Below are 27464 nucleotides of genomic sequence, written 5' to 3' on the forward strand. Positions count from 1 at the left end.
ACATAATCAGTGCGCTCTGGGGATCGGACCTTGGAGGTTCCTGCACATGATGCTCATTGTGCATGTTCTTCTAGATTCTGCTCTCTGCATGTGAAGGAGTGACGCAATAAAATGATGTCAGTTGAGAGTAGCGCCTATGTCCTGTCTTCTCTCTTGTGTCCGTTGTTTCGCGCTAACAAAGCAATTATGGATTCGCCCCAACTAGCCCGCGAACGCATGGTGCCGAACTATCTATCGTCCATACAATGTTTGAATTCATGTTTTGCAACAGATGTGCGGTAAAGATTTTTTTCTTTTTTTTTCGTTGTGAAGATATTTGAAGCAGCGCGATCTCTTTCCCGCTTGCTAGCGGGGGAAAAAAATAGGAAGAGAGCGTCTCCCCCCTCTGTCTCTTTCTTTCTCCTGGTAACGCCACGAAAAGTCACCGCCAGGTCCGTGCACGACTCTTCCGAGAGGAGACGTTCCGTCGAATGAGACCTATACAGGAAAGGATGCAAGAGTGAGCGAAGGACGGGGTGGGCCGACACAGAGAAAATACCCCCTTTATTTTTCTTCCCCGTGGATTTCCGGACGCGCGCACCGGGCCGACGGGCTGGCCGGGTTGCGTTTCGGCAACAGCAGAAGCGTTACGAAAATAGCGTCGCTTCTTCTTGTCTTCCTTGCCAGTCACGCCGAAGCGCATTTCTTTAGAGCCGTGCGTGTAGCCGTACGGGCAGGAGCTCGGCGCAATTTTTTTCTTTAACTTTACGTCTCTCTCTCTCTCTCTCTCTCTCGTAGGATAGCTCTTTTCTCGCCCGTTTCTTTCAAGCCCGGCTGACAGAAGCTGGCGAAGCGCGCGCGCGGCCCGGCGCCCGATACGCGACCGAAAATACAAGGTTCTCGGGAAAAACGGAAGCTGCGCTGCGGGCTCGTGCATCCGCCCTCTGTGTACCGAGCAAACGGTTGCTCCGGAACCCACGCATGACCCACGCCTGTCGTGGAACGTCCGCCCCAAAGACCGCACGGGTATAGAACGTCTCCTCTCGCGTCGTAGCTCCGCGAGGTTCTTTTTTTAATGACCGTTTCCTGCGACAGTCTCCGAGAACCGTCGCCGCAACTCGACAGTTCCTGTGCGCGCTCATTTAGAGGAAATCTATCGTCGCAAGGTCAGCGACATGCTTCTCTCCCCTTACAGTTGAGTCTTGGAAGACGAAAGGATGGAGGTAGAGTCAAGCGAGAGAATGCGAGGAAATATGTGATTCCTCATGCTCGGCGCGGATGAAGCTTGCACGGAGATGCACATGTAGACAAAGAGCGGAGGCGCTCCCTCACGTTTATATAGCCTACTTCGCGTTGCTTCGTTAACGTGTTCTAGTGTGAATGTCGCTAACTAGCCTTATAACGCCGTGTCGTACAAGCGAGGAAATGACGTGAAAGCAGAGAGCGCAGTCGTTTCGCGTGATCAGCCTGTAAAATTCCTGACGCATTTTGAACGAAGCAAGAGAGGGACAGATGGGGTGGGAAAGGTATGGCGGCTAAACGAGAGATTCTAAAAGATAAAGCATAGGCACATAGGCACGCATAGGCACAGGCACATATATATATATATATATATATATATATATATATATATATATATATATATATATATATATATATATATATATATATATATATCTGCCGTATTCTTCGTTCACGACGGCTCGCGGGGCCGCTTCGCATACACGAATGTGCGTCAAACGCGAACTGTCGAAAAGCTTTAAACTTTCCTTTCGTTCTCCTTTCCACTCCCTCTCCTCTCTGCTGGCTACTCTTCTAGTGTCAGTGTTGCGGCGCTAGGTTACGTCTCGAACCTGACTCCATATCGTAGCGTGGCGGAGCCTTCAGGTTGAAGAAATCAGAACCTTGGAAGTTGGGGAAAACACCGGGTTTACTGACACTTGAACAAAACTTATTTACATCGTTGAGGTAAAACAGAAAAAAGTCAAATGTTTAGCAACGAGCGTCTAAATGAGCCTCGTTTCCATGACCCGGAACACCTTGTTTTCTCTCCGCACCGTCATTTAACACCTCTGTTCCAACGCTGCCTCCTGGCGGTGGCCAGTGACACGCAGGTCACCGCCCACCAGGACGACAGCCAATGAAGAAGCACATACAACACTGTCGCAGACGGAATATCGGACGAAATGACCTGCAAAACGAAAAAAAAAAGTAATTCTGTCCTGGTTCTATTGTAAGCTGTGGGATGCGCCACGTTTATAACGAAGTGGCCCTTATAAGGAATTATTTCGGAGGCCTCAATCACTTCGTTACAATGGCGTTCAAATGTATACATACTCGTCATCCTTCGGTAGGCCCGTTTCAACGCAAGCGCCGGTTTCCGCGTAACGTCGTACGCCCTAAGCGATGTTACAGGGATCGCATCTTATGGACATGTGATGCAGCCAATCCACTGGATCCATTTAGCTTATTAGTTTACTCTGAAAACACATCCTGAAACCGTTGTTTCTATTTAGGGGGCTTGTTTTGTCCAGTGCCATGTCGCTGCTGCTGATGGTTTGTAGCCGATGCACCCATCGCGGCAGGCGGACTGCATATTAGTCGCCTAGCCGACTGCGTTACAGTATCTCTTGGCGCCACTGAATCGGGTTTTTGTCCACGTTACTACGATCACTTCATGCGCCTGTCTTCCTATGAAACAAATATATCCATTGTTCTCTCACTCTCCCTCTCACACACACAGTTAGCTTGCGTCTATATATCTATCACAGCACAACAAAAATACCGAACTACCGACTCAACCTGAGAACGTCAGCCCTCTCGTTTGTGATAGAGATCAAGAGCGTGCGAAAGAGACAAAAGTAAACGACTGTACCCGCGAAGCGCTGTGATTGATTACTCCGGAATTGTTCTATCGTTCTACACACCTTCTAATGCAAGTCTAGTGTGAGGCGCAGAAAGAAGAAATGTCGATCGTTCTCGGCACCATGTTATCGTTTTGCCATTCATATGGGTGACGATTAAAACACGTCACGGTAACCGCTTCTTCCCGCACTGACCTTAACCTCTAAACATTCGCAGTAAAGAAGGAAAATGCGCACGCAAAGACGTTTCATTGATCGTTGATGTCACACCATACCGTGGCAGCGAAGGTTTTGCCTTCTTTCTCCTCTATGTATTCGTTGCGTGGGAGTCGCTGGTAAACAACTGCTTGGAAAGGGGCGGGGCATGCTTTTTAGGACAAGAGAAAAGCTCCTCGCGTTTCTAGGCAGCGCGCAAGAACGGCGGCGTGCTGGAGCAGTTTAATGTCATATTATCGAGCTACTTACTATATGCGGCCCTCGGCCTTCAGCGAAGGGCTATTCTCGGCTTCTCGAGACACGCAACAGAACAACAAGCAGACGCGCTTGCGCCCGCAGACTGTGAAAGCGAGCGTGTGTGGGTGGATGGTGGCAGGCCACGCGTGCCTGCCCCCCCCCCCCCTCCCCCTTCTCTCACCCTCGTTCGCCTCCACTAATAGGCTTTAGCCGCGCTGCGCGCGAGTTCTCTCTGTCGGTGCCGGATGCGTGGGCGTGCGGTGTCGTCGAGGGAAACTTGGCTCTTTCGAAACACGCGGCGTTGTAGCAACGGCTCCCCCCCAGCCCCCTCTGTCCTTCGCTCTCTGACGCAGCCCGTTTCGCGCAGGCCGATGGCGGATCGATATGCGTACGACCCTCTCCCTCGTTCCATTGCACCCTATCCGTCACTGGCGTTATTTTATTTCCTCGTCGCTAGCGAGATATGCATGTGCCGCCCTGAGCTGCTTTCCCTCTCTTCGCTCCTCTCCGGGCTTCGCGCGTTGCGTTTACTGCGGCTCGGCTATATTTAGACTCACTCGCCAGCTAGTGCGCTCTGGCTGGCTTAAAGCCCCTTGGCTGTACTGAGTACGACATCTAACGAGCGAGTCTCCCGTGTATCCATCCTGTGCGCGCACGAGCGAGCGATTGAACCGCGCATGCGCAGTGCGGAGGCGTCTGCTACGGCACGTGGGAAAGAGCCGGCGCGCCCTCGCGCGTCGACTTAACCGAGCGGACCAATGGCAGCGTCCGACTCCAAGGTCACGCTGTTGCTAAATTGGAACTGCTGTGATTGGGCCATGTGCGATGCGCGCTGTTTCAAAATAAAAGGGCACAACGCCGCGTTCTTGGCTTTACTGCAGTGACCTATGTATTTCTTTTTCACTTCTTTTCATCGTATTATGTCGTCTTTCTACGTATACGGTCACTTACGCTTTGTTTTTCGATTTGCTCCCGTTCTCTGCCCAGCACTGCAAAGACGTCATTAACGGTGTCGCTGCTCCTTTTGAAGTTCCAATTTTTATTGTTTTAACCGAATCTCGGGGAACATTTGTGCCATTATATTTGTCCTCGATTGAGAGTTGGACCACATCCCACGTAACCTTTCTTACAGTATCGCGAAGTTACCGATATTTTCGCCAACGTTTCTCGTGAACGTTAACATGTTGAACATAAACATTAAACGGGGCGGAACGTTAAAACACTGAGAGAGAGAGAGAGAGATTGAAGTGCACGCCATCGTCTTCAACCCGTGCACTGCGAAACAAACTTTTTCATTACCTGTGACGATTGTACCGCCTGTATGTTCCCCCTCCCCCCTCCTCTCTCTGTTTGTCATTCTTCGTGTTTATTCATGCTAACGACACCGCTACGGCGAACAGACTATAGGGCGAAGCCCAGGTGCCTAGCGAGCGACAAACGCTTTCAAGCATCGATCGTGGCGGGACGCGAGCTTTTCGTTGCTGGTGACAAACGTTTATCTGTGCTTTTACCGAACCCGCGACGTACCGACGAACATGTGCCGGCCGTGGTTCTGAAGGGCCGCTCCTTCAGGTGCGCTAACAATCGTCATTGTCACGGGCTGCCCTCTCCTGTATGCCGCGTGGCCGATGAACACGTCGACAAGTAGTGAGCCGTCTCTCTCTCTATCTCTCTCTCTCTCTCGATACGAATGCGGACACTTCGTTTAAATCGATGCGACGTTGTCGGGATCGGTGTACACGAGTATTTCACTCCTTGTGCGATCAATACTCCCCGCTTTGTCCTTCGCTGTTGCGGAGAGCATTATTTTTCTTCAACGATAATTGTTGTGGTCAGCAGCCTGACCGTTCTCATAAACGCGCGTGGAAATTTGGGCTTTTTCAAACGCTTTCTAGTTAGTAATGTGTTTTACATCGCTCACAATGTGCCTGCTAAGTGACTAATCTCTCCACCTTATTATATGTCTGCCTCTCTGAAATACGTGCTTTTTTCACCTGTAGATGGCCATACTGCGATGATCTCTTACAGCTATACGTCGCAAGCCTTTCGCAAACCACATGTTATATTTAATTTCAGCTGGAATCCGCTGAAATTAGGATACGAGTGTGTCCTCGTATCTGTGGTTGTCACTATATAGCCTAATGATGAGCTAAGTTCTCACTTGGTGTCAGGCGGTTAAGTGCCGCTCTTTGCCACATTTGTCATATCTACATTATTCGTCAAATCATGTCCTCATTCTGCGCAAGGAAGTAAACTTAAGGTTCTCACATGATCAGACGGACGTTCGGACAAGTTTCTGAAACATCGCATAGCTCCGCGTATAGACACTATAGGAAAGAAGGGACACGCGTGGATGGAACATTGTTGTCAATATAATTTTATCAGACGATGCACGCACGTGCACATACACCATTAAATCTACCTTTAGGCACTCGAACATTGGCCGGGGCTGGGGTGATCCGTTCACGTCTAATACGTTTTACCTGAATTAACTTGATTGTGTGCATTGTACGAAGAGTCAACGCACTTGGACACCGGGATGTGTTGTGTTTACAACGTTATGCTTTAAATTAGTCGTTCGATCGAAATTCGAAAGGCGTGGCAGCCTAGTGTTGTTCGACTCAGATACTTGCGTCGCGCGTGCGTTGCTGTCATGCCTCGCGCTGTATAGTTTGATCGCATAACGTTCTTTCTCTCTAATTATCGCTGCACTCTGTCGCCCACCCGTTTACTGCTTGACATTTTTACGCCTCACCGGGTCATCTGGGCTCACCGTTGTTATCGTAGCCATTTACGTTCGTTGTTCTTATTACTACATAGCGTGTTCATGTTTGCGCAGCCTAGCGGCGGAACACTGACTTGAAGGCCGGATTCTTTTTTCGAGCGCGGCTCGCGGAACTTGTTGATGCGTCCACATGGTAATGAACTACTACTTGAGGGACGTGCCCGTTTCAACATCTCTCTCTCCACGAGAGCACTCGGTGCCCTTCGCCACCCTCGCCCACTTTCCTTCTCGCCGCTGCGCTCTCTCGTCGCCGTCACGTGCTCCATCTCCGTGGCGGGCGTTTCCCAGAACCCGAGGCGAGCGCCCAGGATCCCGAAAAAAGCCCGCTCATATTGATTGGCGGCGGCACCAGCAACAGAGCGAAGGAGAGGGCGCAGCGCGAGGCTGGAGGGGGAGGGAGCGTCCGGGCCTCCTCTCGGCTCGAGCCGCGGGCATGCACGGGGCTGGCGATCCGCCGTGTTTACCCCCGCGCGACTTTGGGTCTCCCGTGACGGCGAGCGGGACGCTTTCAAAACACCCAACTGCTTGGGCGGGAAGAAACGAGGGAAATTGTGTGGCCCGCCTGGCGCGCTCTCCTCTGGCCGTGTGCGCGTGCGCGCGTCGCATCGTGTCCACGCGTGGGCGACACTGACACTCGGCTCGGCGAGCTCACTGCTGTGGCTGGCGATTTCGTCACGTATCGCTGCATGTTTGGTGCAGTAGCGCTCGACGCGTCGAGCGCTCGCTATCGGCGTGAATTGAAATCCGCAAGCTAGATGTAGATGCGGTGAAATAACGAGAACATCTTTCGCGCGTATAGTTGGCCGACAGGATGGTGATGTGTCAGCTGCATCAGACGCTCGCTTAATGTGATGCGACGTCCAGACTCCGTGTCGGGGCCTTTAACGACGCGGCTGTCACGCACGCGGTGGCGAATGTGGAATCTCGAGGACGCGTTACCGTTGAATACTTTACATTTGCCGTGTTTCAGTTTACGTTGGCAGTGGACTCCAGCTCAAAACGGCCCTCTTAGGGCACTTCGTCAGTAAGCTTAATCGTTACTCATAGGAGTGATTGGCACGTGCAAGTGTCGCTTGCTTTGATGTTTGGACATCACGCCGCAAGAGGCTGCGAGCCGACAGGTGTCTTCTGAGTTGAGGCTGGAATCCATTCGCGTTATTTATCTTATGGCGTGAGTGCTTGTTGAAGACTTTGCATTGGAACATTGGTGTGTCTTTCCTCCAGCTGCTAGTTTACTGGCCAGTACCGATTCGCTTATTTGATTTATTCTTCAAGCTATCACCTTTCAGGGTAAAACATTCTCCTCTGTCTTCCCTTCGTGTTCCTTTCACCTCGATCGTCCGCTATAACTTTTTCTTGCTTTTCCTGCTCCTATGAAGGTGGCTTCTCCACTGGCATATATATTATGCAGTGAAGCAACCTTTGACGAGGCTTGCCGCTTTAGTTTTGTCTAGGTTGCCTGACGTAGAATCGGTGTTATGCCTGCAGATTTTCTGTCTCGGAGTGCCATTTCGCCGCTGTGTTCGTTCGCAGTTCTAACCGACGCTGAATTTCGAATACATCCTGCTTTCATTTCTGAAGAAGAAAAAAAAACCGAAAAAAAAACGGAAGTCTTTCGACTCCTTCAAATTTCTTGACCTTACTGTGGCCGGAAAACGACTCAAGAAACTTCGCAGTTCTATAGAGGTTCATATTTCACGCCATAAATGGCAAAATACTGATCACTTTTGCGCCTTCGGGCGGGCTCAGTGTGTGCAGCGCTGAGCAATAAGCAATCGAGTTCCTTCAATTTTTTCGTTAAAACAACTTGTAATACCGGTTTACATTCTTTCAACGGAGTACTTGTAGAGGGCCTATTGAATATCCGCATAATGTTTTGCCTGAGTATATTATTTAAAACAGAGCACGCCCCCCCCCCCTCCCTTGCCCTAGTCTTCCCCTCGCCTCCTGTGTGACATCTGGTCACTGTAAATGTGAAAAAAATAAGAGTTCTATAGGATCAAGGAAGCAAAGGTGATTGCTTAACTTATGCATCGCCGCTTTCTTTATGATGTCTGAGTATGCATATATTGCGTTGCGAAACCATGGTGACAGCCTTTCTTTAATTTGTTGAGTGTGTGCTGACATTGAAAAACACTGACGCTGCATGTATCCTAAAATTTATCCTTTGATGTTCTCGTTCTTTTCGTTCTGATCACAGAAAACCTGGGGTCCCATCATACTATGGAAATAAATCCTCCATACAGCAACCTTCAAAGAAAAGGTAAGGAAGAAAAGAAGTTATCACTTGATTGTTAATGTTCTGGCTTATGCTCCTCCTTTTTTGTGTGTGTTGTTGTTGTCTTGCAAAAATGCCAAAGAGAAAGGGTGTTCGCTTTTGTGAAAATTGTGTCGCATTTCAAGCGATGACTGCTGCAGAATCTCAATATCTGCTGTGTCTGTTCCAGAAGAATAAGGTAGCATAACATTTAGGATGTTGGATGTTCATCACACCTCACTGGTTGCCCTCACCCCCAAAATTAAATTATCAGGTTTTACGTGCCGAAACCACGAGCTAATTATGAGGCACGCCATAGTAGGGTACTCCGGAAATTAGGACCACCTGGGGTTCTTTAACGTGCACCTAAATCTAAGTACACAGGTGTTTTCGCATTTCGCCCCCATCGAAATGCGGCCGCCGTGGCCGGGGTTCGATCCCGCGATCTCGTACTTAGCAGCCCAACACCAGAGCCACTAAGCAACCACGGCGGGTGCCCTCACCCCCATTGCTTCATGCTCCACAGTGGCATACCTTGGCTCCATAATGCTTGGTACATTGCTACTAAGCCTCTCAAACTAAAAATGGATTAGAAAATAAGGAGCAGTATTTTTATGCACTTGATTTAGCACTTAAACCAAGTGACACCAGTCTCTCTCTCTCTCTCTCTCTCTCTCTCTCTCTCTCTCTCTATATATATATATATATATATATATATATATATATATATATATATATATTGTAAAGGCATTTACGTTACTAGTCACCAGTGTTTGGGACAGACCGTTAGTGCAGGGCACGGATTCTCAGTACGAGCGCCATTCACGAGCCAAAAGGCTGAAGGGGACGACCCACTATATTCTTCCAATTCTTCTCTACTATATATATACATATATATATATATATATGAGGGTGAATCAGAAACACTTTACCCCTATTTTTTAGTAGCTAAAATAAGGTACATACAGGTAATTACAAATATACATGCTATTCTAGGTACCTTACACTGTTTTCCTACATTGTCCCCACACCTGTTCAGACATTTGTCCAATCGCAGCACTAAATTTGAGATGCCCCTCTGCCATGTTGTCATCAGTCAGCGATGCATGCGGCCTCGCCGAACGCTCATTGTCATGCAAGTCTTCATGTCCTTTTGCGAACTCGCCACACCACCACTTTACACTTCTCAAAGCGAGAAACCTTTTCTTGTACGTGGGCTGCATTTTCCTGTGGATTATGATGGCCTTTGTCCCTTGCTCTATAGAAAATGAATCACATTTCGTGGCTCTCATGCCGTGGACATGTGAGGCACAAACGCCATCTTCAACAATGGACAGCAGCGTCGTGCCGCAGAGCTACCAGCAGATAAGGCCAGGCCGGTCCAAGAAAGGTGCACCGCTGGCAATGGATATGTTGACTTTGCATTTACAGCCATAATTTGGCTAAAAAAATAGGAGAAAACACTTTCTGATTCACCCTTGTATATGTCATGTCTCCAAAATAAACATTCAGTTACAGCATACACTTGCGTATGTTGGCCTCCTTTTTGCTCCCTGTTTTTAGTAACGTTACCTCTCCTGGAAAATAAACTCAGAAGCTGTTGATGCACTAGTTGGCATGACATGATGAATATAACAGAATGTTAAAATAAAAACGTAAGATTGAGTTCAGTGTCACGTCATTCAGATTCTTGTGTCTCTGTCTTACTATGCTCTTATATCCATCATCTTTAAAATTGCAAACTATCCTAAACTACGTGCATCTGAGTCATCTATGTATCAGGCAGCAAACCGAATGCAGTTAGGCAAAGTTATGTCCCCTCTGTTCCTTCCTCCACAAGTGCATGCCGGTGCTCCCATGCCACTGATTCTCCTCATTGCTTGTGAAGACTCTGCATGTGAATATGTGCTTGTGTGTGCATGTATGAATGTGTGATGCAGACCAGCATGGTGTGATGGGCTTCCTGGGTGGGCTTCCCTCGCTGCCAGGTGGCTCCCAACCATTGCACCAGCCACAGCCGCAGCACCCACTGGCTGCCGCTACCGCCACTGCACAGCCGAGCTCGACAGGAGACATGCAGCAGCAGCAGGAGCACTTGCAGTTCCAACAACAGCTCCTGCAACTCAAACAGGAGCAGCAGGTACGTGCGTTTTTTGTGCAACTGCTCAGTTACATGGAGTCTGAACTGCGCCTTTTTACGTACTATTCACATTCTTTTCCCACTTTTCTTGGTGCTTATTTGCCCTGTAGCTAAACCACTAAACATGAGCAGCATTCACACATCGTAAATGGTGAAAAGTGACGTTCCGTCTTGATAGTTATTATATTACATCAAGATTTTCACCTTGATAGTTAGGAGAACAGAGTGTAGTGAAACTTCACATCAGCACTCAGATGGCACTGTCTTGCAGCTGGCAACCACGCAAAATCAAGTTCTTGTAGAGTCATACTTGTGCGCACAACTCTGCACTTAAAGCCAAAGAAGCATTGAGGGGAAGCAACCAGCAAAACAATGTGGCAGAAAAACTGTATTAGGTGCCCCTCCAGTTTCAGAACAGTCCATTTAAACTGATCTCACTTTCATTGCTACCTCTGTGGATCTGCTTTTGTTGTTACCTCGACACAGTAGAAGAGTGGTGTCACACAATCAGACTCACAATCGTTTGGGCTTGCTTGATACTGCAGGTGCAACAGCAGTTGTTGCTTCAGCACTACCAACGGCAGCAGCAGCAGCTAGCCCAGCAGCATGAGAAGCAGCTGCAGGAGCGCATCAAGGAGTACCTCGAGCATCAGCGGCAGATCCAGGAAGAGTACAAGCTTGAACGCGAGCGCCTTGAGAAGGATCGTCAGCTAGACCAGATTCGCAAGAAGGATAAGCACGAACAGAGTGAGTCTATACTCTGTTCTGTTCTGTCCTCAGACCCCTCCAGCATATTTTTATTTTTTTTTAATTCTTTCTCACTGGGTGAGAGGAAGGTGGGAGAGTGCTGTTCTAACCAAGAAATGCTGCTTTTCTTCTTCTTGCAGACATTGAAAGACCAGTAGCATTCAGAACACCATAAAGCTGTCTTAAAGCAATTTCTTAACAATATGTCACATCGCAAAATTTATTGCATAGGCATGTTCTACATGTGCACATGCAACATGTAACACACATGTGTATGTACACATGAACACACACTCACAATTTCTGTCATACCATGTACACATATGCGTATATGTATACACCCACACATGAGCAAACTTAAATGTTCATGTTGCTACAGTGCAGTGGGTGGATAAGGATGTGCGTTACAGAGTGCGAGGCAAGGCTGAGAAACATGCTTGCTGGAGTATGGCATAGGAAGTGTTTGTTTGGACAAGGCAGTGGAAAGTTATTGTCCGACCGTCTCATTTAAAGCCAAAGTGAGAAGAATAAGCTAGTGACTGTTGTCAACATGTGTTCTCAGAAACATGCACTGACAACAAGACTGTTTCCCATGACTGCGGGTGCATTCTGACGGTGCATGCCATTTTTATCTGTCAGCACATGCCCGGGACAAGGCATGTGCTTGCCCCCTCTGTTCACTTGGTGCCGTGCCCATGCTGTGTCGGATCGTGTGCCTGCGCCAGGTTTCTATTCTGAATGAATGAACTCAGCTTCGCAGTTTGTCATGAATATATATACCTTCTGTCATGCAAGAATATGTGCCAAGCACACATGGCAGACAGTCTCAGAGGTAGGTGTAGCACATTGCATCATCACACTCACCCCGTGGAATTTTCACTTCATCCTGGTTCCAGAGGATAGGAGCCAAGCAGCTGGTGGGGCTTCCTGATTTAGTGCTGTCAAGCAGGCCATTGCATGCAATGATCTTATGAAAGCTCTGGTCGTCCGTGGAATGGAGTGGAGTAAAAAAAATAGGCTTACTCATGGATGCTTTTTTTGGCACCACTGAGGAATGTACGGTGCATCTGTTTTGCAACGTAGTATTGAAGCATAGCATAACAGTGAAAGTGTTCCTAGTCAATCGCGCATGCAGTGTTCATGTGATCCCGGTGTATGATACCAAAACACTGCATGTTCACTCGGCCCAGTTTCGTCCGTTGACATTACTATGAGAGAGGCTAGTTTATTGTCGTGTCCAGTAAGTGAACCAGTTACATTTTATGTAGAGTCTGCATAAATGTTGATAATGTGGCTGATTGTTATAAGTCTTTGCATATGGCATTGGTATAACTATACATATTCCACACTGCGGATGTTTGCTTAAAAAATTTGATGTCACTTAGTTTGCAGACTCTTGGAGACAAACACGATGGCTCATGGGTTAACAACATATTTCTTGTGTGCAGGTGCTGTGGCATCATCTGAAGTGAAGCAAAGGCTACAGGAGTTTGTCTTGAACAAGAAACAACGGGAAGCAGCAGCTAATAATGCCAACACATCACCACCAAATTTTAGAAACTGGTGAGCTTCAACATTATGTACATAGGTCAAACCTCTCTAGAAAGTTTCCACTATAAGAGATCATTGCAACAGCTGCTGCAAAGCATGCCCTGATAGACAGAGCCCATTTGCTTGCACTATTTTGTTATGGGTGTTTCTTGGAAGACTTCAAGTAACTGGTATTAAACACTCACCACCAATCCTTTTACCTCCTCATAAGTGAAATGTTTCCCAGCACGCCAAAGCAGGTCGTGCACCAGCAAGGAAAAGGTTAAGTTGTTTACTGCTTAAATGGCAATTTCTGAAAGTGACAACTTTCACACTGCTGAATTTATACTGTACTTCTGAACCTTGCCTTCTATACCTAGCTTGCAAATAATTTTTTTCTACTTATGATATACATAGGCCCACAATCGTACCAAAGGTTAAATTTGAGGACTATATGTTTGCCAGTCTCATGTTTCATTCTGTACTCATAGGCAATGGAATAATGGGTTTGTCATAGCTATAACACAATGTTTATTGTCATTGTTATAGGCACTTTATTTTTTTTTATCAGCCATTATCAGCTTCAACTTTATTTATCAGTTATTCACGCATGTTACAAGTTATCTTCCCCTTAGCTGTTTGAAACTCAACTCTGAAGCGGCACTAAAAGGATATGTGGTATTTTTTATGTACTCCTGTCAGTGTCACAAGTTTACAGGATGCAGGTTTCATGAAAAAGCCAAACTTCAGCCCAGTTTTAGGATACAGCCAGTAAAAAAGTACAACACTATCTTTGTCACATATGCTAATGCAGTTAGCAAATTGTAAAACCAGGCTGCATGCTCAGGATCATGAAATATTCAGCTTATTCTCAGACTTTGAAGCTTTTGTTGCCAACTGTACCTGCCGATATTTGTGCATTGTAGATACGGTTGAGGACACCAGAGAACAACATGGGTTGTCGAGATTTGGAAACTTGCTGGTATAGGACAGGGTTGGTTCACACAGGCCATGGGAAATCTGTGTCCACCAACAGGCTTCATTACAGTGATGTTTATGATGATGAAAATACCTTCCAAAATAGCGGGCATGTGCCTACATTTTCAGTTCAGCCAGGGCTCCCTCTTTGGCATGTGTAGCTATGGGCCACACAGTGGATTATGCAATTAATTGTTTTCATATGTGTGCACAGGTCCAGGCAGCGTTCTTCTCTGGATCAAGCTTCGCCTCCTTCAACAAGCGCTGTTTCGCCTCAGTGCAGACATCTGCTTCTGGGGAAGTACGACGACGATTTCCCGCTTCGGAAAACCGGTGAGTCACAGGCATGTGGTTCCTTCCTGCACGTGTTTGCCATGTTGTTGTCAATAACTACAGTTGTTGTGACATCCCTTATTTCTTGTGCTTTAATATTTAAGGGCAACAGCTCTGAACTACGTTGTTGATGCTCAGACTGGCATTCTCCTTTTTGGTTTTATCAAGAACTAGAGTCATTGTAATTCTGGAAAAATTAAAAACAAGCATTTTTAATGTTTAACTTTTCTTTCTACACGTTTCTCACAGTTTAGTTTTAAAGTTATCATACAGAGATGGTTGTGTAGTTCTGATAGCAATGCTTTACCGAGTGCTTGTCCTGTGAAACAGAAGCAACAGTATTGTAAATTGCTGCATTTTGACCTTGTGCTGCTCTTAAGAGAATTGTTATGACCATATTTTCTAACACATGAGCATAATGAAGTATACCGTGTGTTCCTCTGCTATGAAGGACATTCTATAGCTTTCTTGAAAATGTTACAGTCGCTGACCGATAATTTGGACATACTCGGTTAATTAACAGCTACATGGCACAGCCACTGGACTCGTAGACCAAGTGGATAAGGACAACTAAAATTTCAGACACCTTACAAGCTGTCGTTCGATAATTCAGGCACCAAGCTAAGCAGAAAGAACTATATTTTTACTTTGATACGTCACTGGCCATATCGTCAGTGCCACCTCAGAACCGAAGTAAGTGTCGCCTAGGCGATCCAATAGTCTCTGACTGCAGACAAGCAATAGGACAAGCCAAGCCACCAAGTTGCAAAAATGGCATTTACAGTTTCTTGTGCAAGTTCTGCACATCCAGTGTTGCTTCTTTATGTGCAGACTGTCCAGGTCGCAGGCAAGCGTTAGTGCATGCAGCAACAGGTTGACAAGATTTTCTTTGGCCACTTGTTGAATAAGGTCACTTCTTTCTTGGCGAGTGCAATATTTCATACTTCATACTATTCGAACAATTAGGCAGTCTTCGCCGAGTCCAATTATCCGACGGCAACTGTAGTTCCCAAGAACATTGAGGATATCATTTGCATTACTGTGGCGTGTTATATAATTGATAAGGCATGATTCAAGCACTTGAAATAAGTCTAACCTTGCTCGTGTTGAAATGACTGTAATTGTTTGTTTGGACTAACAAGTGAGTGGTTATAGCATTACTAACTGTCTTTAAAGTTTGGTTTGTGCTGTGCATCATTTCCTTAGCAGTGTGATGATAGCTTTTGCTGTGTTGAATGCTACTTAACATATTCTAGTAAAGCTGTGGCTAGAGTGTGACCATTAGCCTAACTACACATCTTAAATTATGTCGCATAGCAGTTGAGGTCCATGTTAAGTCACTGCCTGCACCTCCCCAGGCCCAACGTCACTTATTTTTCATCTCAAGATAGTTTCCTTTTGTGGGATTTGTATTCAATGTAGATCATGTTACTTCTATGTTTGTATAGTTGGTAGTACCACATTTATGTGCATATTATGGATATGCCCCTATAAAGACCTCTTTCAGAGAGAGGTTGTTATAACTTTAAAGTACAAGTAATTCTATTCTCAGAAGTAAACTGGCTTCCAAGCACACGCAGCCCGAACTTTATTACAGTATTGTTACTGTGCATCAGTTCTCATGTATTAATCTCTAAATGTGTTATACTAGTACCCTATTTCTTAAAGTAATACTAGCAAAGAGAAGTGGGCTATATTAGCATGATAAAACATCATTGATCTTACTGTTGTTGAGATATATTCAGTTGCGGAATACATTTGTTTGTCACAGATCCCTCTGTTAGGGACAAACATTGAATTTCTTAAACCCCATATATCTGTCATCAAGGGACACATCTGGCAGGTGCATGCAGCTTTGTTTGTAGCATCTCCTTTAGGAAAAAAGAACTGTCACAACAATTAATCGACAGGCATAGCAGCTATAGGGAAACATTGTGGGAGGCTCAGCTTGCTTGGTTGACCCCTGCGAGCATGTGTTCCAAGCAAGCATGTGTGCCTTCTCTGTCACCTTCCAGCGTCGGAACCAAACCTTAAGGTGCGCTCTGCGCTGAAGCAAAAAGTAATTGAGAGGCGCAGCAGCCCGCTTCTGAGGCGCAAGGACAAAGGGCCCATTCCTTTGAAGCGGCGGCCGCTTACAAGTACGCAAGCACCGGGCACTGTCCTCACTGCCCGTTTCCTACCTTCTTCCTCATCTTTATTCTTTCTTTTTCCCGTGCATTTCTTTGGCACTTTTCATGCCTCATTCCTTATATTTTTTTCTCTGCATATTCACATGCTCATCTCAGGCTTAGAGTCAGCTCAGTGACGAACGATGCCCATAATAAATTCAAGCTGCCACTTACCTTGAAACACCCATCAGAAAGGTTTCACTTTTGGGTAACACTTTCATGGAATTAAAATTTCAGCTCAAATAGAATGTTATATGTGCTCGTGAGATGAAGGCTGAGATGATAGTTCTTTGGTTCTACCATTACCTGCTGCTGATCATGCAGTCGCACATCCTCTTCTGTGCTGCGGCACATTTTTATTGAGGCCTAATATAACAATGCTAGTGTACTGATGTTCTCAGGCACCTTAAAAATTCCCAGGTGGTCTGAATTAATCCAGAGCCTTTCAATCTTACAGCTCTGTCATAGCCCAGGTGTTGCTCTGGGAGCTTTGAACTGCACCCATTAGTATTTTTGTGCCATTGCACAGTCTAGACGGAATAGGCTGATATTCCTTCCCTCCCATGTCTAATTTCAGTGCTGCTGCTATAGGTACAGAAAGGTGCATGACACTACACCTTTTAAATTAAAGGTAATCCTTATCTATGGCAAAACCACTATTTGGTTATAAAGCATTAAGCATGACGTTGAGAGGTTGCTTCCCAAAAAACAGGGGCAGTGTATCAATGGAAACTGAGAGACTGAATTTGGAGAGAGAGAGAGGGGGGGGGGAAATGCGCCAAGCTTTCGGTGTGCGCTACAGAACCTCACATGGTCAAGACTCTGGAGCCTTCCATTATTAAGCCGACTGTGGCACAAGCAGGATACGTAACATTCAATTAAACACTCTAAAATTGCTGTTTCTATAAATTTTAATCACAAACTCCATGCCCAGTGAGAAAGCAAGTGGTGGGTTTAATTGTAAACTTCCCAAATGCAACCAATGGGTTTTCAGCCATTTCGGTTCTTGACACTGATCCACTCATAGGAGTGTTCCAGCTGTGGCAATTTGACTGGCTATACGCAGCCAACCTGCCACCTATCTGTATCCTAATCACAGCCAGTTGGACACAACTGGTGGCCATTTGGTTAGCCAGTTTCTGACTACAGGTGTGCACATAAAACCTGAATTTCCGTTATAAAAATGCGCTTAGTTTGCACGGTGTACATTCCTTCATGTTTGAATGGTTGTTTTGAACATTCGGATACCGTCCGTTTCAGCCCCTGTGATTTATTAATTAAATGTTGTGTACAGAATGCACATTAGTGAGCTCAGGAGACAGCTTATGTTCCACAGGGCCCATTGGTAGCAATATACATTCAGGAACATAGCTTCAGCATATTTTAGAAGCTTTTTTTTTTTAAAGCATGATGCTACTCTTTTACTTTCTCATCTTTACCTTTTGTGCCTTTGCAAGCTGTGCTTATTTCCAGCTACAGATGCCTCAGTAGCATTATCTGCCAATGAGGGTCATTAAATTGGGCCACATAGAAAGGTCAATATAATATCACTTATGAAAGCATTGGAGACAGTTGCCCTGTTTGGCTGTGCCCTTCTTTACACTGTTCATGTCAAAAACTGTCATAGTTGCATTTTGCCTACATTCAGGTTACGCTGAATGTATGACAGCTTCCGGATGCTACATAGTCACCACTTATGCTGCAGCTGAACAGTACTAGAGCTCATACTGCCGGCATGTGTTAGCTGGAAGTAACACGTTGCAATTTCATGAATGCATGCATGCTTTGTTTGATGTCTGTTTTCATATTTTCGTGTAATAACCACAATTCTGAGAAACGATCAAGTTCGGGCATGGCATGATAACTGACACTTGCAGTGTGTGTGGTTTGATTCGTTGAAATAACTAATACTATATGCACTTTGAAAACGATGTATGGGTGACCATATGAGAAGGAATGTCTGACATGTTTCATGCTATCAAACACCCTTGCTTTTTGCCTTGAAGCAAAAAAGTACTGCGTGTACTTTCTTGAACATGGGAACTAGGTTTAATATGCATGAGCAAATGATGTTTAAGCTTACAAAACTGCAGTAATCATTGTTCATATTTCAAATAAATGTTCCCTTCTGTGCTGATTCCTCCTTTACGTAAGCTTCTTGTATTGCAAGCTTTCTTCTATTCACAATTGTAAAAGCACAAGGTTATATTGACATTTAAGCTATTTTACTTTCATATAGAAGAGCTGCAGAGCATGATTTTATAAAGATCTAAAGCCGCTGCTAATTTGGTTCAGTCTAGGAAAAGAAAATTATGCCCACTTGTTGATGTGGATGCATGAGCTTGTAATGCAGTTATGATGAACTCTGCCTTGTGAGTGTTCTTCTAAGGCAAGGTTCGTACATTGAGGACAAGTTTTGAAAAGTTGCTTGCTGAAAATTTTCGTATGAAGCAACAGATAACGTTCAGTAATAGGAGACTGAGTGTATTTGTCTGTTCCTTTTACAACTTAAACTTTTACAAATGCGTTGAAACACCCTCTATGTTTTAAAAAATTTAACTCATTTGTATTGCTCATTGCAACTTAATACTGCTTGTTTCGGAATGGTTTTGCGCCTATACAGAAAAAGATACCCATGAGTCTGTTGTGCAAAAATGTGCAAAGCACCTGGAAAGGTGATAGTGGCTAATGTTGCTTTTTGTTTGTCTTCATCTAACAAAAAAAAAGTCGATGGTAGTGGAAGCAAACCTGACTCGTTGGAAGGATCCCCACCCAATGGGTCTCTGTCACTGCACTCTTCTCTGCATTCCAGTAACGGTAGCACACCCATTCAGGAGGTGAGTGCGTGCTTGTAAAATCATGTATGCATATACTGACTGGATTAAGCATAATTAGTTGTAATTATACATAAAAAGGTGTGCTTGTGCACCAATAATGTGGACATGTAGGGTAGTTTTCCTGTAGCTGGGAATATGATCAAATAATTCAGATAATTGTTGCCCAAACACGACAGATATGGTGCTCTTATCACCATCCTAACAGCAACGTAGCACTAAAGGAGTTCTCAGCACAAGACAAGTTGTCCACAGGGCCATTTGAAATTAATGCTATTAACAGTTGCTATTTTTCAAATGAAAGCACCTATTCATGTGCAAACTTTGGTGCATGTATGCAATAACACTGGAGATAATGGACATATTTGTACTCACAGTAGCAGTTTCTTGTCTTCGTACAGAGAAGGCAGCTTCTTGAGTGCATCTTGCTTGAAGATGTGCACTTCACCTCTCTGCTTCTACAGTACATGCATTCAGACAAGTCAGCTTTTGCCTGTGTATTCATACTCGTGCTCAGTGTAGTGTTCGCACATGTAATGAAAGAAATGGTGGTTGGCCACATGGTGAATGATAGTTGTTACTGGTACTCCCTCTATATCTCCTTCACTGGAGTTATGTTTGCTATCACACTGTTAAATTTTCCATGGTAACTTTCCTCCAACTTGCTCAACTTTAAGGCTCATCAGTGCTGTATTTGTTGGTGGTACACGCATTATTGAAGCTGGATACTACATGCCCAGCATCATGTGCATTGAAGTGTAACTCACTAAAAAAAGCACTTGAGGTGGGTTGAAGTTACTGACGCAGCTAAGGGTCTGAAGAAAGAAAAAAGAAAACATAGCAGAGCATGACAAAACAGAGCTGCTGGAGGTGCAGAAAGGGGCACGGCTGAAGAAAGGAAAGGCACTCTGTTTATATTTGGCGAGTCCAAAGATATCGTGCCAACCTGGGGGATAGTGCGCGCACCCTGGGGGATGCTACTAAATATAGATGCTGCCTGCCCCATCAGTGGCTGCTTGCACTCCGAGAGCTCACATGTGTGGTACGGAGGGCCTGTGAAAAGGAAACGAAAATACAGAGATAATACGGAAACCATAAGAAACAAATAGAGGAAAATGCTATTGTGAGCACACATTTGACTCCAGGGCTTTCAGAAACTAGTGTCCTGCCTTGAGTCAAAAAGAATGATGTACATAGGGAGGAAAGCAGGTTTGGTTAAAGTAAACATGTGCAGCCATGACCAGGAATTTTATTACCATACTGCTAATAATCTTCACACTCTATAGAAGAGTGTGAGTAGGAAGAGATTGTGGCTTACATGAGTGGAGCGACATCGTAGGGTCGTGACTTAGAACACACCGTTTGACCTCCTCGTTTAGCAAGTATTGTTCCCAGTAAATTCTTTCATCTCGATTGTAGAGCGAGGAACTAAATAGTGGGCTTTTTCAGGTCTGTTGAGTCCACTATTGTTTTTAACAGTTGGCCCCACAGTGAAAAACTATAGTGCAAATTAGTGTTACCCTTCTGTCACTTTAGAAATTCCCGTACTCCCATTATATGTGTAGCACCATGCCACGCTTATTTGATAGCTTCTGTTCATTATATTACCGGGAGATCTTCGCATATAAAGAAAATTACATGTTTCAGCACTGTCAAAGAAATCGCCGCGTTGATAAAAAGAATCCACTGTGACCACCATTGCAAAAGTGGGAAGATAATGAGAAATGCACTCTACAGCAAACAAAACAATTTTGTAATGAAGGGGCACCAGTGATCAGTGTTTTCACCCATTATAATCTATTTTAATTGTATCCTCTGGCAGATTTTGCTTCTTTTAAGTGGGCATAAACAGCTTTATTTCTATGCATTTGGCTAGTTTTTCCCCACAAAGCTTTCCAAGATGGTGCAATTGTTTACTGAGATGCTTACCACCTTACTTCAGCCACCAAATGTAGTGGAATCTATTTGTCTTTGCCACCAAACCTCCTAATTTTGTATAAGTGCTGTTTTTTTTTTCTATACCAGCACTCTCTGGAGTCAAAAAGTCTGGTTAGATGGTGTGTGTGTGGGGGGGGGGGGGGGGGGGAGGTGTATTTAGATACACCAGCCAAGCTCTTTCTTCCACTAGAAGTTGTGGCATGTATTTTTGGGAGCATACGCACATGTGTCAAGTTGAGCCAACAAGAAAGGCCAGTTTTGTAGGTTTCTTTCTTCTTCTTACCTAGGGCTGCTAACAAGTGTTGCAGAGCATAGCGACGCCAAGAGCTATTCTTGTTCAACGTGGGGGTTATTTTGTCCGCCAGGGCTTTGTGTATGCCTTTCGCACGAAAACTCAAATATTTCTGGATCTTCCTGGCATGAAGCAACCTCTCCCAGACAGTGAATCTTCAAGGTGTGGCTGCTATGACAATACTCTTTCTTTCTCTTCTTTTTCTTTCCCTGAAAGTCTATCTATGCACATAGTCACTAAAGAATGACACAAGTTAATGTACAGCAGATTACTGTTAGGACAAGCTCTTCCGGGCTGAGTTTATGTATCGAGCTGAAAGGGTTCAAGAGCTGCTTAGTTTTCTGCAGATTCAGTGTGGAGCCAAACGCAAAAGCTTTCATGGCACAGAATGCACAGAAAAGTAGGGATTTCCTCGTCGTTTCACCACACAACCCAAAATTTAGCTGAATATTGCGGTGATTGTATGGGGAAACGTTTGCTGCGTCTATTCGTTCTAGACACATTGGCTGTAAAGTAATTTTTTTTTCTTGATTCTCATGCTTTGAAAACTTTTAAGTGTTTGGGGGTATACTTTTGTTAAGCAGAACTTAATATCAAAGGAAACATCTTGAAAAATGTGTGCTTTATAAGCCCAGATTATTTTGCTTTGCGATGCTAATACCAATTAGTTATACAGCTTCACTTGTTTTTGTTTCTTTTTTACTTTAAACTGGCTTCTTAATAAATTGTTTCTTGCATTTTTGTCTCATTTGACCCCTCAAAAAAATATTCTGTTGCAGCTGGGTAGCACATTTCTACATTTGCAGTTGGGTTATGTGAAGAGGCAGACATGAATTGTGTCATAAATTGCAATTTTAGCTTACCTAATTGACATTCTTTCATTAATAAATGTCTTATTTACGGAGCATAGGCCATATGTTTATTGCAGAATTGAAGATTACTATTTTCCAGGGCGACTTCATCTTGTAGAGAGAGAGAGAGAGAGATAAATAAAGAGGGAAAGGTAGGGAGGTTAACCAAGAATGTGCTCGGTTGGCTACCTTACACTTGGGGAGGGGGAAAGGGAAAGAATAGTGTTGTTATAGTAGACCCACCATAGTGCCTCAGTGACTATGGCATTCTGCTACTGAGAACAACAGTGCAGTCTAGATTTCCAGCAATCGCGGCCACATTCACATGAAGATGGAATGCAGAAATGCTTATGCATCTGCTTTTGATACACTTCGAAGAAACTCAGCTGGTCCTAATCGTTATGGAACCCTCCACTGTGACGCCTCGCATAGCTGCCATGTTAAATCCTGATAAACAAATAAACAAACAAACAAACAAACTCTTATAACGTGAGAGTGGCTCAAGATTTAGGCTCTTGAAGTTGTCATTCAAATTGTTGATTTGTGATTTCTGAAAGATAAACTGCAGCCTCCCTGGCAAACCATTTCTCACTTTTTTTGTACAAACCAAGGTGCAAAGGCAGCATTGGAACCAACTTAGTCAGACAGGGCTCACGAGTCACCGAGCTATTGGTATGGAAGAATAAGGAACAGAATGGAAGCACTGGCATTTGTGTTGTACTCCTCATTTTTCTTGCGCCCATGTTTTGCATACCTGCCTTTGGGTACCATGAATCCCTTAACCAACTTGCTCATCTCTCTGTTGTTCTGATCTGTTGGCGTAGCTCAATAGTGACTATGGTGTATGTCAGTGCATATTTCGCAGAGTTTAAGTTGCTTGTTCTGTTTCACACGTCTGTGCTCGTGATGCCAACATCCCAGGAGCCTGGCACTTCTCCATACCACCCTCTGAACCAGGGTGGCAGCAGTGATCTCGCCCTGTACTCATCACCCTCTATGCCCAACATCTCCTTGGGGCGTCCCCCTGTGGCCACCAGCTCAGCTGTGAGTACATTTCTCTCTCTCACATCTTTCCCTTCATGTCCTACTTTCCACTACTGCAACGGCAGTTAGGTGCTTTAAACTGCAGTGTGCTGTGCCCATCTGCCCTCTTCAATGTGCCAAAATCGACTGGCCATCATCATTGTCATGCCGTAATTGGGTTGTCATTAGGGCACCTCCCAATTTTCAGCTTTACCCTTACCAAAGGGCAAAGAAAAAAAAAAGTTGCCCACTGCAATTTGAAATCTCATACACCTGCAGGAATGTAAAGTTTGGAGGCAATCACACTAACCAATGCACTGTCATTCACTTTTGGGGCTTGGTAATGATGCAGAATTTTTTATACCACACACACTTTGAAAGTGGGGGCATCTGTGCTTGTGTATCGGAGGACACAACAGGCAATACTGTCGAGGATGAGGAAGTTGTTCTTGAGAAAAAGAGGGTGTTCGCTGTGAGAGACTGCTGCTGTCACAATAAATGAGTTCAGAGCAGGAGCAGTCACTGAAGTCTGCAGTTTCTTTCTGCTCTTCAAATGCAACTGAGATCTGCAATGTGGAGGCGAATTTACGAGAAAGGAAGTCAGCATCCATCATCCTCAGCTTTCTTTTCAGAGAAGCCTCCTTGGGTCTCTTTCGATAGTTTCGTGCTACATATAGGTTGATGCCAAGAGATTTTTTAAAGGCCAACAGCGGACTTTGTAAAACAAGATTCCTTTGGTGTACCATGTTTATTATATGATAGCATGCATTTTCTGCAGTGCTGGAGCTTTTGTCTATCAATCTAGGTGTGTGTAGACCATATGACGTAACATTTGTGCTGAAGTATTTGAAGCATAAAAATTATGCTTTGTCATTAAGCTGCCTAGCTTAGCTCGTTCCGGCAGGCCTGTGTGCTGAATGTACTCGCATCTTTCTGCATTCCAAGGATGGGAAAATCCTCAACTCTGTCTCCGAGGCCCAAGTTCGTGCCATGGCAGCTGCACGCCTTGGGATGCCACTCACATCACATGTGTTGCACTCGTCACTGCCTTTCTGCTCACCATTGCCAGGTGAGCTTTCCCTTGACAAATGTTTTGCTTCGTAGCTTATTCAGTTTACAGCTGCTAAACTGCATCGCAATAGTGCACCTCTAAATGGTTCTTCTTGCCTGCAGGCACTGCATACCAGATTTATTTTCTGTTGTGTTGTGAAGTTTAAGTTAAATCATATCGGACTGGAGTTCTGGCTACTTTTTATTCTTGCAGTTATAGTAACTTTTTCTCAAAGGTGTAACAGCCTTGTATTAATACAAAGGCAATCAACACTGATAGCTCAATGTTTGCCTGGTTCATGGACCTAATGGCAATTTTTTTATGTTTCTTAATGTCACGGTATATGCATATGTGTGCGAGCTTATTAAGAGAGTGGAGTTTCCTTTCTGCTTTAACATTTGCTTGGTCCACTATTATAACCAGCAGTGTTCCTGCAAACAGCATAATGTAATGAATGAAGGTGTTCACAATGATTTGAGAATGCTTGTAAAGTCTTGTGTTTAACAGTGCTTGAGCGGGCTTTGTGCCAAAAATCAGGCACACTTAGAGCCCTAAGTAGCATGCCAGTGAGGAGCCTGCTCAGTGCTCCTGCCTGTTGTAATCATTCACCCTAATTGTGCTGTGCCGTCTATCCTGCTTTACATGCAGTAATAGATGGGGAGTTCACGCCCCCAACCAGTCCTGGCTACATCCAGCAGCAGATGAAAGGTCTGGAACAGTCTGGGGCTCCAGGACATGTGCTGCAAGTCATGTATGCACCACCTCCAGGTGCCGTTATTACTGATGCTCAGGTGGCACAAGCACGCCTGCACAGGTCAGTACTCTTATTCCAGCCTGCACTACGTCATCACACTCTTCCCATAACAGAAAGCCTGACATAACCTAACCTAACCTGGCATAAGCTAATCTAACCTAGTATAAAACATCTTGTGGTGCGCTTTGTACCTTCATATAGGCATCCTGTTATGTAAGGCTTCATGTTTGTATTGCCATTGTGCAATTTCTGCACTGTTTAGGCTAAAGAATGAAAGAGTGAAATTGCTAAAGAAAGGAAAATGCAAGGCTTATAAGAGCTATGAACATAACACCTGTTGCATTTTTACTAGTGATGTACGGCACTAATAAACCAGAAAATAGTGGCAGCCACGCCAAAGGCACATGTGTATAAACACCTCACTGATGTGCTTCTTCTGTTTCACTGCTACTTGCATCGATACTGTTGCAGATTTTTGTGTGTATTTTGGTGTTCCACTCAGTCAAGCACTGGCATTCAGTTGAAAATACCACTGTGGTTTCTCAGTGGAAGTCTGGAACTCCATAACTGTGCAGTAGGGGATAGCCATGGGATGCTTTTTGCAAACTTTGGCACCTGTGTCAATCACCATCTGAGTGACCCGATGAGGGTCTCTTCAGTCAAAAATTACATAATTTAGCAAATGCTGTGGTGTGCTCAAAGTCAAAAACAACATAATTTCAAGCAAATGCTATGCTTTGCTGTGGAGCACTGTGGCTTACTAACATAAGAAGCAGAATGATGCAATTAGAGAACGTGCAGATTATGTAAAATTTATATTCTCTCCACTTGCAATAATTTACTCTTGAACTAAAGAAATATATTTGCAGCTTGAAGCTTGCATGCACAATTCTTCGACCTTCTCGAAATTTACATTTTCATTGCCTTGACAGTCATAATATATTAGAACAGTTGTATCCTCATTCATATTTTAATAATTTGTTGGTGATCGGATAACTTTAGTCTTAAAATTGTGTTAGCACTCTTGAGAAGGGAATGTTTTCTGTGTCTTATTCATAGCACATGGTGTATTCAGAGCACCTGTAATTGACATTGTCTGTGACTTTGTTGCTGGTCACTCTTGCTGGTAAAAAATAGAAGGTGACATATCAGAGGGACTGTTGATGTTGAGCATTCCATGCATGCATGTGTGCTTGCTCCTTGTGGATGCCAGGACCATTCATCGTCCTCTGGGCAGGACCCAATCAGCACCCCTACCCCTTGGACATCCGATGCTGCAGCCGCAGGGTGTGCTGCTCAACGCACAACTCTACGAGCAACAGCAGCAGCACAACTTGCTCAAGCAGGTGAGGACATCTACCACTATGAGTACGGTGGGGCACAATTGCCTTTGATTTATAGTTTTGGTGGGTAAGCTGACTGACTGAAGCAGATTTGCTCTAGATTTCTTGCGTAGCATATATTGGGCAACTGTGAGGCTATATCAGTTATTATGAAAATGTGCCATGTACAGCAAAAGAAACAGCTTTCACAGGCACTTTTAAAAACGCTGAACACAGAAGTTGTACACTGTTGTCAAACATCGTTGTTTGAGTGGTTATGCATAGATACGAAAAAGCAGGAGCACAAACGAGCCTCCATGCAGTATCAAAAAGAAACAGAAGCAACAGCATCTATCTCAACCCATAGAATGGCTTCATCAATCATGCATGTGACCTGTAGAAAGTAGTGTATTTGGAAGGTGAAGGTTGTTAATATCGCATTGTCCCTCCATACCTCTACGTGCGTTCTCAGTCTAAGTTTTGTCCACTAAAGGACAGTCTAAAGATTACGCAGATCCCACATGCACTGTAGGAATAGATGTAAGTGAAGCTTTTTGTGCTGTTTATGTTCATTGATTATATTTGGCGGTGGTTTTGATGGTAGATGACAGTCATGATGTGGCGTTAAATTTTACTTTGCTCGCACCACTTGTGTTTGCCTATGTAGTACACAGAGTGCACAGCGAGACGTGTTTGCTGGAGGCATTGTTGTGCACCATTGTTCATAGCCTACAAGATGGTTAGCACGGTTCATCACATCGTGGCTGAGAGAGCGAAATCTTTTTATTGCAGCCTTAAGAGAAATAGCTGCCACGTTCCATTCCCAACGGACCAGCACCCGCTGGCCACTCGGGTTTTCGTAACACAGCACGACATCCCAGTGTTGCAGGGTTTGGACATCGTGGCTAAAGCACTGAAGTGTTGATTTGCTAGACCACCGCTTACGTATTGTTCTCTTGACATTGCTGCGCTTTAGTACGGCTTTGCATCTGCACACCCTGCGTCAGCTGCCCACATGGACAAACTTGAGCCAGTATTTCTTTTTCACAAATTGCAGAAATGTGCCATAAGCTACCTTGGGTTACTACTACTACTACTACTACTATTATTATTATTATTATTATTATTATTATTATTATTATTATTATTATTATTATTATTATTA

The 27464-nt window shown here is 44.6% G+C and overlaps 1 protein-coding gene across 7 annotated transcripts in view; it reads left to right on the forward strand.

The window, feature by feature from the left end:
- Positions 1-27464, forward strand: part of HDAC4 (histone deacetylase 4) — a 337065-nt gene that overhangs the window by 281656 nt on the left and 27945 nt on the right. For 4 of the 7 annotated variants that reach the window (XM_065453150.2, XM_065453153.2, XM_065453155.2 and 1 more), the window contains 11 exons: positions 8282-8344; positions 10279-10478; positions 11024-11225; positions 12674-12788; positions 13948-14066; positions 16082-16204; positions 18962-19071; positions 23071-23193; positions 24118-24241; positions 24872-25037; positions 26191-26323. In XM_065453150.2, the coding sequence (XP_065309222.2) occupies positions 8282-8344; positions 10279-10478; positions 11024-11225; positions 12674-12788; positions 13948-14066; positions 16082-16204; positions 18962-19071; positions 23071-23193; positions 24118-24241; positions 24872-25037; positions 26191-26323 (1478 nt within the window). The remainder of the gene's footprint in view (positions 1-8281; positions 8345-10278; positions 10479-11023; positions 11226-12673; positions 12789-13947; positions 14067-16081; positions 16205-18961; positions 19072-23070; positions 23194-24117; positions 24242-24871; positions 25038-26190; positions 26324-27464) is intronic. The other 3 variants (XM_065453156.2, XM_065453152.2, XM_070531614.1) reach the window with 2 other exon arrangements.

The sequence above is a fragment of the Dermacentor albipictus genome, chromosome 1 (genome assembly GCF_038994185.2).
Source record: "Dermacentor albipictus isolate Rhodes 1998 colony chromosome 1, USDA_Dalb.pri_finalv2, whole genome shotgun sequence".
Classification (NCBI taxonomy): Eukaryota; Metazoa; Arthropoda; class Arachnida; order Ixodida; family Ixodidae; genus Dermacentor; species Dermacentor albipictus.